The sequence below is a fragment of the Meleagris gallopavo genome, chromosome 14 (assembly GCF_905368555.1).
Source record: "Meleagris gallopavo chromosome 14, MGAL_WU_HG_1.1, whole genome shotgun sequence".
NCBI classification, from domain to species: domain Eukaryota; kingdom Metazoa; phylum Chordata; class Aves; order Galliformes; family Phasianidae; genus Meleagris; species Meleagris gallopavo.
Window position 1 is genome coordinate 18,415,302 of NC_139417.1, and position 11,186 is coordinate 18,426,487.

General features: G+C 52.1%; 1 protein-coding gene across 1 annotated transcript in view; it reads left to right on the plus strand.

Annotated features, from left to right (window-relative positions):
- ITPR1 (inositol 1,4,5-trisphosphate receptor type 1) overlaps positions 1 to 1,843 on the plus strand; it is a 150,268-nt gene extending 148,425 nt beyond the window's left edge. The window contains exon 59 of the mRNA XM_085236225.1: positions 486 to 1,843. Coding sequence (XP_085092351.1) covers positions 486 to 572 — 87 coding nt within the window. The 3' untranslated portion in view covers positions 573 to 1,843. The remainder of the gene's footprint in view (positions 1 to 485) is intronic.
- Positions 1,844 to 11,186: the final 9,343 nt, after the last annotated feature.

Genomic DNA, 11,186 nt, shown 5'->3' on the forward strand with positions numbered 1-11,186 from the left:
GCTGTGGCTCCAACATCACTCTGTGATGGCAAGGTGCCCCTTTAGGGGGTCAGGAGGGATGTTTGCCCTCTCCTGATGTGAGCTGCAGCTGTCCAGCACCCCCAGCCTCATGTGAAGGCTCAGCCTTTCTTTCCACCCCTCCTGCCTTACCCTTGTCCAAGTTACCAGGTGCTCCTATTGGGAAGCTGCTGGCAGCCACCCGTGTTCATTCCTGCACCGATTCCTGCACAAACTCGTGTGCCACCAGGCTCTCAAGGCCGTTTCCTTGCAAGCAGAGCTCGGTCACACAAGCAGAGCCGTGGCTTTCCCCGAGGAGTTCCGGAGGCCTGGAGCTGCCTTTCCCATCTGTTAGCACTTGGCATAGGGGGCAGAAGAGCATTATTTGTAGAAGTGGTTTTCAGAAGAAGCCCTGACCACGATGGCTCGTTCCATGCTGACACACAGGAAGCAGCCAGGCCTAATGAGCAAACTTTTTAATTTTCCAGATGACCGAACAGAGGAAGCAGAAACAGCGCATCGGTCTCCTAGGACACCCTCCTCCCATGAATGTGAACCCACAGCAACCAGCATAAGTCAGAAGGGTCGCTTCTCCCTCTCGCAGCAACGTGAATAATGCTAACCGAGTCCAGATCCAACACTGAGGCTGCATCCCGTGTATGTTTAGTTCATCTTGTAAATACCCTGTTTTTATACTGTATGTATATGACTGCTACTATATAAAGTTTGGGGCATACGTATTGTAATTAGAACTGTTGGCACATGCCGGAGGTGAAACTTGTGCCAAAACTATCAAAATTGCCTTTTTATTGGAAGGACTAAAGAGAGCACCTGAATTGCACTTGAAAAGAATATTTGACTACGTGACATGTATTTTGTATTTAAAGAATAGAATAGCTAGTATTTATGTTTTTATACAATTGTGCAATATGAATTATGCAATCACAATATATTTGTAACTCCTGAATGTCCTAAAGGGAGTGCACATCTTTGAATCTGGTGTGTTAGTACAATGTAATAAATGGTATAAAATTACAGGTGTAAATGAGGCTGCTGCAAAATTGTGTTACTGGTGATTTTTCATACCCTTGGACATTTTTGTACCATGTGTGTAAATATCTTGCAATGCCATATCTGTTGCCTCTTCCTCCCAGGGATGACACTGGGAATCCATGAGCTGTTAAATCGATATCAGTTAAAACGAAACCTTACTTTGAAGCTTCCAAAGGGGGAAAAGAGAAGGTATTTTTTCAAGTGATTTCTTCAGAGTACTGAGGCTAAGAGAGCTCAGATATCGGGTTTTTTAAATGGTGAGATTTCTTAAAGGGAACTTTTTATGCAAAATGAAGTTTGGGATGAGTATGCACTACTGGTGAGTCGGCGCAGTCTCCTGCAGGCACTCTGTGCCACAACACATAACCCCATCGTGAGGCTGTCCAGGCTTTGTGTTCCTCATTGTAGGACCTTTTCCTTTTGTTTTTCCATGAGAGACCTCTGTGCCTGCCGGAGCTTTTCACAGACAGGCATTGCACCAAGTGATCCCGTTAGGACTGAGCACTGACATATGTAATGCTTATGAGAGAGCCACTGTTCTGAGGTTGTTTTGTCCCACCCCATTCTCTCCCTCCATTTGGTCACTTTCTTTGGTTTCTGATTCTAGAAAGCAGGAGGAGCCTTTTGTTTTCTGCAATCCATTGCTTCGTTTTATACATGGACTTCCTTTTACAAAAGCTGACTTCTCTGCAATACTGTCTACAAAAAAAAAAAAAAAAAAAGCTACAAACAGAACTATGAAAATTTGTAAATGCATAAATATAGGTATTTAAATAAATGATGCAAAATCCCACATGTTCACAGGCTGCTGTGGTTTGTCCCCCGCCCCGAGGGCTGCGTGTGGTGCTGTCACACACACGGGCATTGGGGAAGCGGTGCGGGGGGGCCCTGCAGGGCAGGACTGAGCTCATCCCTCTGCAGCTCCAGGGGCACAGATAGGTCTAGAAACAACAGCACCAGCTGGGCCCTCTGCAGCCGCATGCAAACGTGCTCCAGGTCCTGCAATTGAGATGTGGAGTGCTGATATTTTGGGCTTGTCATCCTCAGGCTGAAGTGTTGGAGTTCTTGTTGTCTTGTTTTTCTTTTTTAAAGATTTCTCCAGCTCCGTGCATGAAGCGTTGCTGGCCGTGTATTTGATTCAGCTGCAGCTGGATCTACCTGGTACAATTAATCACCTTTAATCTGCATACAGCCATCTGAAAGGGGCAGGTCTCACTGCCACAGAGCGTCACCGTGTGCTGTGCTGGCACATCCCGTGCTGGAGGGAGCCCTGAGCAGCAGCTCCAAGCCAGAGAGCTGCTGGTGGTTTGAGAGCTCTTCATCACACCTCATTTCCATGCACATCCCAGTCAATCTGTTGCTGTCTCCTCTGCAGCCACCGGCTCCTAGCAAGGTGCACGCACAGGGAACGTGACGTGCAGCTGCTATCGGGGGTTGTGCAATAAAGGGAGGAGGATCTCATTTTCTCCGAACAGTAGAGACATGCATCTGACTCACTCCTTCCCTCCGTGCCATGCAGGGACAAACAAACACACGCAGATCCGCCAGGCTTCCTGGTGTCTCCCACAAGTCAGGTGAGAGGGAGGAGGCTGTGTGCGCTGTGGGAAGGCAGCAGCTTCCCGTGTGCCCTGTGCAGGGACAGCTGTGCTGCCTTGCTTCATCTTTGCCTTAAAAAGGCAAAAACCGAGCAGGCACTTCAGCGAGAAGTACAAGCCCCAATCTGTGCAGTGATCTGTGTGAGAGCCAGCTGCACAAAACCTGGTGTTTTCATGTGCGGTTCTCATTTCCCAGGAGATGTGGTGAGCTGCAAAAAGTGGTATTTTATTCCCCGTTGCTGCAGCTGCAGCCGAGTGCTGGAAGCGAAGCGCAGCCGTCCTGCGGCAGCACAGGGGAAGCCACCTTCCTTTCCTTTCCTCCCCTCCAGCAGCAAGCAGCACTCCTTGAAATCCATTTTGACGATGGAATTTTGTGTGTAGCCATCACACATCTTAATTTCTCTTCTTACACTATTTGGCTGCTAAGTCTCTTCTGCCTTTGCCTTCCACCTGGGCTGGGCTGGGCTGAGCTCCACACCCATGGCTGCAGGGCGGCACTGGGGACAGCTGCTCCCCTGGGAAAGCCACCTCGGGACCAACTGCCCCGCAGCGGAGGGAGTCTTTTCCACTAATATGATTATCTATTGAAATTACAGAAGGTTTTATTCACAATTCGGGGACTTGAAAGTGAAAATATTCCCAAACCAAAGATGAGAATCTGTAATGACACTCATGGTTTCTTTGCATTGACCTTTGCTCGGGACCCCAGAACGTCACCTCTCAGACACATGCGATGGATACGAGGTTCCAGCTGTCCACGCTGGCAGAGATCTCCGCAGCGGTTTTTCTCAGAGACATCAGAAATGAGCTGTCACGGGAAACCCTCCACAAATGGTGAGGTTGGTGCGTGCTGCTGGTTGGGTGGAATAGCTCTGAGTTTCAGCAGGTTACTTCAAGGAACAAAACTCGCCCTGCAGACCACAGCCAGAAGCGCACGCTTTCCTTGTGATGCAAAACCCAGATTCAGCGGTGGCCAGGAGGAACCGGCACCTCTCTGCCCTGGTGCTTTCATAGAATCGCAGAAGGGACCTTCAAGCCCATCCGTTCCAACCCCCAACTGTGGGCAGGACCCCGCTGCCCAGCTCAGGCTGTGCAGGGCCCACGCATGGCTTTGGGCACCTCCAGGGATGGGGCATCCACAGCTCTGGACAGCACTGCTGGGACCTCACGGCCCCTTCCCTCAGCCCACAGTCACACATGTCCACGGTCTGTACATAGGAGAGAGAGGGATCTGGGTGCCACTCCAGTGCATGTGGGTATCCAGTGCATGTGGGACCCCCTCTGCTGGATCACACCTTCAGCAGAGTGGTGGGGATGTGGCGGAGGGGCCAAGAGGGCAGCAGGAAGGATTTGAGGTGCGGGAAGAGGTGACTTGTGAGGAGCTGGAACTGCGCGACGTCGGAAGCAGGGACTGGGAAAGGAAGCAAGGCTTCCGGGTGCTGTTGGAGAGGATGCAATGACCTGTGCAGAGGATGTCGAGAGGAGCAGCTGCTGGTTGGGAGCCCAGAGGCTGAGGGCCCACACTGGAAACTCTGTGACTGAAAACCCCTTCCTGACCTCCACTACACTGAGCGGTGCGGTGACGCATCCCGGTGGCAGCTCAAGAATGAGATTAAAGTTGGGCGTCTCCACCCATCTGGCGGGCAGCTGCAATGGCTCTGTCTGGAGCCTGGGTTTGAAGCAGGACTGCTGTACCTGAAACTTTGGGAATACGATTATGTCGTCTTTTAAACAAGAACTTTCATTCGGAGGTGAAAATGAAAGTGACCTTCAGAAGAGGAAGGAACAAAAAGAATCTACCAATTTTTCTAATAATGGAAAGTCCTCGAGGGGAAGGATCTCCATGTATTTTTCAATTTGCATGAATGGCTGAATGTGTGGATGAGAATTTTCGTCGCTAATGAAGCAGGCGACGTGCTAATCAAGGCCATGCAAATAACTGCTCAGAAAGCACAGCCGAAGCGCCGTGGCCCTGAGACAACTAAATGGCAGCTCCCAGCCCTGTCCTCGATTTCACAGCAAATTGGCACAGGGGCAGGACAAAGGAGCCTGGATTGCAGCCGCGGTGCTCACGGCAGGGACTCGCGATGGGGCGCGTGTGATGGATCCCTCCTTACATAATGGAGTCTTGATTGATACTTTGTCGGGAGAGTCATAATATAGCTCCGTGTAACAATTCAACTTGTCTCCCAGAATGGGAAATGCTCCTACACACAGGCTTAATAGGGTTTTTTAAATTGCCCATTGTATTTCTGAACAAGAGAAACTTATTTGGAGTACTTTCCCTTTTACGTTTCCAACATAAGCACCTGCAGACATTGCGCTGTGTGTTCCCTGGGTGTTCTCCCGCAGCTCCTCGGCCGCCCGACATGCAATGTCAGCGTGATGCTCAGGTGCTGCAGCGCAGTGTCCCAAAGTGCCTTCAGGTTCATCGTGGCCAGCAGTGACCCTCATTCACATGTGAACTCGGTCAGTAGGACGGGTTGGTATCTGGGGCAAAAACAGTATAGAGTCATTGAAGTTGGAAAAGACCACCGAGATGACCCAGTCCAACCATATAAACCCTCCAGCAAGGTGAAGCTGGCATTTTAATGAGGACATATATATGATAACTTCGAGGGAGATGCAATACTTTTGTGTCCAATTTTTTATTTACTACCTTTGCAACCTTCTTCCAGACTAAACACGTTAATTTGATGAATGTCAAAACCACCCACAAGTAAACCGAGCTGTCCCATCCAGTACGCTAATGTCAATTTGTTTTTAGTAACTAGAAGGGATGCTGGAAAACCCCTATAAAGAGTTCATTTTTAACAAAAAGTACCAAAAACTCCACCAGTTTTGCATCACAAAGTAGTGGTTAAAGTAAAGATTTGAGTAAAGCAGCATGTCTGTGGTTTTTGTGGGTGGGTGCATCTCGGAATGACTATCAATCTGTCAAAGGGGAGATCTGCATGTCATCTCTGCAGATGACAAGCAAAATCTGCAGTGACAAATATCTTTCCAGTACTCAGCTGCACTGTGAGCTTCATAACCGCTCTGCCAGCCAGAGTGCTTGAGTCTTGTCAGCACGTAGCTCAGGAACCCGCTTGTTTTTTTTGGTCAGAGTTTAGAGCTAGCTGAGGAAGGAAAAGCAAATACGGAGCAACACTCTGAAGGTGCCATCAAACGCCACAGCCACCATGCATGGTCAGACAGCAGTTCAGCCCTGCGCACACCGGCGGTGCGGTGCGACAGCCACTTCTGGCACCGCCGTGGGTCTGTGGGACGCACCGCTGCAGTTCTGTGTGTGAGGGGGACCCTCAGAAATGATGCTGTGCAAGGTTGGAAGAGAAAAGAAAAAGATGAGAGCAACTCTGTACCAAACCCAGGTAGCTTGATGCGCTGCTGCAACTCCTGATGCCCACAGCTGGGACCCCTTCTGTGCTCCCTCATGGGAAAAATGGAAGCTGTTTGTCCCAGCGCAACACAGCAAAACCTTCTGAAATGTCAAAAATAACCACAAGATGGGAAAACCATCCTGCACCTAGCGAGGTCACAATCCCAGGATGCACACATTGTCTGGGCACAGGCGGGCTGACAGCCGCACAAAGCACCGCCGGTCAGGTGCTTCCCTGCCTGCACCCACAGCAGCAGCCAGGCTGCAGGCGGCCGTTCATCCAGGAGAGCATCACTTCAGGGCTTCAGGGCCATCTCTTGGCTCTCTCTCACCCATTATTCCTCGTCTGCTGTCTGTTCTTCTCACCCTGGAGCTCCATCCTTTTATTTTTCTCTTCTATTTTTCTCTTTTGTGTCATTTTGGGAATGACTTTGCAGCTCTCACAAAGTGTTTCCTATGCCTGGAAGTGGTGCTCAGTCCTAAGGGAGAGGATGGAACCGTCGCCTGTTTACTGCTGCTTTTTCAGATGATAATTTTGTTTTTACTTTCCATCCCTGGCACAAAGTAAACACACAGAGCGCTGAATCTGAAGGCAGCAGAGCGGAATTTAGTGTCTGTTCCATGTGTTTCAATACAACTCTGAAGATGGCATGTTGTGATTTTCATTTCACTTGTGTCCGCACTGCTGTTTTTACACAACAGAGATGGAAACACAATCTGTTACGTCTGCAAGAAACTTTTACTTATGAATGAGGGGAACAACGTAACGTACATTGAACTTACGGGAAGAAAGCCGCATCCCCTCAGTGCTGGCGTACCTGAGAGCAGTTAAAAATGGCAGTTTGTGTCTATTTGCACACCATGGGGCTTTTCACAGCAATTAAATCCCACGATGATTCATTATTCATACACCACCAGTACCACTGCCATCCGCTGGCACAGCTGCCTGCCTGATGCACACTGCTGAACGTCTCCCAGTGGTTCCTCCGTGCCTGGTGGTCAAACTGCCCCGTGGTTTTGAGGAGAACATCTCCCCGTGACCATGAATTTAGCACGGGCCTTGGCGATGTGTCTGCCTGGGCTGGCCATGCCCTCTTTGCCTCTGGTCTGAATGTCTGCAGCCACTGAGGCTCATTCAAGTAGGAGCCCATCTCTAGGGCTTAGGAGGATGCACAGAGTGATGCGAGTTGTACTCACTTAGATCTGGAGCTGATGAGAGGTTGTCTGAGCCCAACCTGCAGAGCCCCACATCTCCGGGCTCACCCTGAGATGCCCACAGCTGCTCTGCACCTGGCAGAACAGGGCCAAGGGAGGCCGTCAGTGTGTGCGCCTGTGGCTGGCACCAAGGGCCTACTCATTGCCATGGAATTAGGAAGTGGGAGGAAGAGAAGGAAACGAAAGGTTGTTCCATGTAAACGCTGGGAAGAGATGGAAATGTGGGCTCCTTGCAGAGCCTTTGAGGTCAGTGGCCTCTCCCAGGTTTCTCACGGCTGGTTGTGGTTTCCTTCACAAAGCTGATGGCAGCAGGATGGAGGACACCCATGTGGGTCCCTGGTGATGGGGGTCTGGCTCACCCCACACAGCCAGGCAGCCCCAGCACTGCTCCTGAAAAGGTCTTTTCCAACCTTAACGATCCTTCATTCTATTAGGCAGTTCATAGTGCACGTTCCAGAGGAATGAAGGAGCTCCTGTCCTGGATTTGAGTTGGTATCTACAAGGACTGAAATTTCCTATTCTTGTTTTCCAACCCTTTCCTGAGTCTCATCCCCACTCCAGACTCTGCAGGTGTAGTGCCAGGACAGCACAGACAAGTCTTGTGCTCGCCCATATCCTCATCCTAACTGAGCAACATGAATTATAAAGCAAAAGGCAAAAGACCACCTGCCTGTAAAGCACCCACAGAGCTTCCCCAGCCCCTCAGCCAGCTCCTCGCTTTGGGAGCTCAGGGCCATCTCAGCCCACGCTTACACCAGATTTTTTAAACTGGAAAACTAAACAGGCAGAACATGAGACTTCCCCGAACCAAAAAAAAAAGCAGAGGTGGTGCATTCGATCCCACAGGAACAAGGCGGGCAGACGGGATGAATCAGAGGGCCCAGTGACAGCGCGGAGGAGGAAAGCCGTGCTGGCAGTGTGCCCTGGGGAGACGCTCCCCAGCATCCTGCAGACATCCCTCCCAGCAGCACTGAGTAACAGGGAAGCCGATGGCCGAGGGGCGGCTCCTCCGTCTCATGGGTGAATGCTGACGTGCCATCTGAAAACGAACTGCTGGCAAATTTGGAGGGATCCCATCCAGGCTTGCCTGGGGTAGACCTGTGATTCAAGTCGTGTGTGTATTGCACAATCCTACATCAGCAGAGGGGAAACATAAGGTGGCCACGCTCAGCGCTGTTAGCAGGCTGTGCTCAGCTGCTGGCCTTCGTCTTCATGTCTATGGTAACCACAGGATGACCAGTGTGCACAACAGACTGTACTCAGACTGTGCTACACCATCACTTGGAACAAGCTTCACTTTTAATTTAAAATCAAGGCAGCAAGAATTGAAATCATCAAGCCATTAATCCTGCCTAAATAAATACATCTTTTATGCCTTACAACATACGTGCCAATGAGTGTGCACAAGTGTTCAGGTGAGCACTGTGGGACAAGGGGGCCCATCCTGCCCCAATCTGGTGCTGTGGCTGTCCTGCTGGGCAGTCCCATAGGGTAACGCTGTCCTGTCCTGCTGGGCTGCCCCACAGGGTAATGCTGTCCTGCACAGGATGAGCCCAGCACAGCCCCGTGTCCAGCAGCTCTGCCTGGCCGTGCTGCACTGCCTGCCACCAGCCCCGTGACAGTGAGGTAATGTCTCTGCTCCTGGGTCAGATAAATACACTCATTTTAGAACCACCAGACGTGTTACTGAAAAACAGATAGGGAACAACCAAAAGTCCCCTGAGCGGCAGAGTGCGAACTCCACATCCAGCTCTGGCTGCAGGAAGCGATGTGAATGCTCAGTTATTTTCTCCCGGCGGGCGTTAAGATGCAGCCACAGAACCTGCCCAGGACACAGCACCTCTGGGTGCTCTGAGCTCACTGGGACCCTGTGCCCTACGGCTGGGGAGCAACAGGTGTGGCAGGAAGGAGGCAGCAGGTGAGAAGCAAGAAGACTTTCAAGAAGAAACTGAAGATGGTTTCCAAACAGCAGTGTTTGCTCCAGATGCAATCCCGCACACCTCGTGACCCCTGGCAGCTCGCCACAGCTTCCCTTTTTGGGAAGAGATTGCAGCAAAAGGTTGCATCTCTGGCAAATAGCATCTCTCCCCAAATGAATGAGCCACGCGTTCTCCTCACATAGGCCCTGGAGCAGCCCTGCTGGCCCTGGTGCCAAACGTACCCACAGTGCTGCTCTCTGCATCACCAGTACTGGAAGCAGCTGGGAGCCGGGCAGCCCTGCTGAGAGCTGCACAACACAGGTGTGATTTTACAGCTGAAAAATAACCACCCGAATATGTATAGAAATGAATCCAAAATAACCTTAAAATGAGTACCACACACAGACTGCCCGCACGGATCTGCCTACATAGCAAATGGTCACATATTTTGCAGATCTTTGACCATCTCCCACATCCCCACTCTCCCAATTCCTCTCTTGCACGTGTTCTGACAGGAAGGGAGGTTCCTTGCTCTGGATGTGATGGATTTTGCCACGTTTCTGCACAAAACCATCCCCTCAGCACCAGCGCTGCTCTGGGGCTGTCTCTTGCATGAATGCAGGAGTTTGCTGAACACAAAGCTGCACAATGATCCACTTTTTCCCCCAGCACTGCTGGTATCTATATCTTCCATTAGGAAAGGGGCTTTCGGAGAGAAGGGTTCAGTGCCTGTGGTGGATGCCAGCAGCTCTGGAGGAGTTCCACATGGCCACTGAGCACAAGTGGCACCACACTTCAATGGAACAGGGAGAGCCAGCGGTCCTCACTGTGCCCATTTGTTAAAACATTTTAAAAGAAAGCTTTAAAATGTCCTCTTTCAGGTTAGACATTTACTCGAGTAACTTCTCTCGCCAGATGCAGCATTCCCAACAGAAGTCCTAAATGCTGGCAGTGCTGGGCAAAGCGACCACACGCAGCATCATCCTCTGCTCCCTTCCAAGGAGGCCCAATGAGGTGAGTGCACATCTATGTGCCACACAGCATGGAGCAGCTCAGAGACCAAACACCTCCAGGAGCTGAGCTGAGGCACTCCCCATACACACCCAGGCTGTGATGGGATGCACCACATCTGCCATCCCAGCCCGGGTAGGATGTCAACCACAAAACATTAAAGAGTGTGAACGTGAGTTTCTGAAAAGTGCAGTTCTAACGGCTCTTTTGGTGAAAAGTAAAACTTAATGTAACTGCAGACCCAATGTTTGGCGCAAGTGCATGCTTAGGGCTTCTGGGAAGGCCAAGGTCTGCCACGCTGTGCTGTCAGGCTGCACGCCTGGGGACGTGCTGGGCACAGGGCGGGCCATCAGCTCCCAGCTCTCAGCTCCCAGCTCTGTGCCCGCAGGGCCGGGGTTGGCAGGGCTGCAAGATTTCCATCTCTGCGCATTTTCGAGGATTCCGTACTTCAGATAACGTCATTCTGAAGATGTTTTATTGAGTTTTATCCTGCAGTGAGTGCAGTTAGCGCGGCTGCTGGGGCCGGGAAGGGCTGCGCACGTCCCCGCACGTCGAGGCTCCGTCCGCCGGCCGGGGCTCGGGGCAGCCGGCTCCGAGAGGTCACCCGGAACGCCTGCGATGCTTTGCTGCGGAGGCTACCCACGTCCTGCCATTAGAATGCTACTTCACGAACAGAGAGCGCACAGGTTTCCCTGGCACCGCTCGGCCCCGCCCGGCTGCTCCGCGTGCCGCTTCATCGCCGTCGCCTTTCCCTCCGGCCGGGGGCACGGGGATGCGGGGGGGGTCCGGCCCGGCCCCGCGGAGCGCTCCGAGCCGCGCAGCGCTGCCAAGGCACGCCGAGCCGGGGCGGAGGGGCGGCGCGGAAAATCCCGCGGCGGCGGCTGCCAACGCCACGGGGCGGGGAGGCGGGGGCACGGCGGCGGGACGGCCGGCGGACACGGCCCTGCGCGGGGGAGGCCCTGGCCGCCCGCCCGGCCGTGACACGCCTTGGCCGCCCGCCCGGCCCCGTGCGACTCG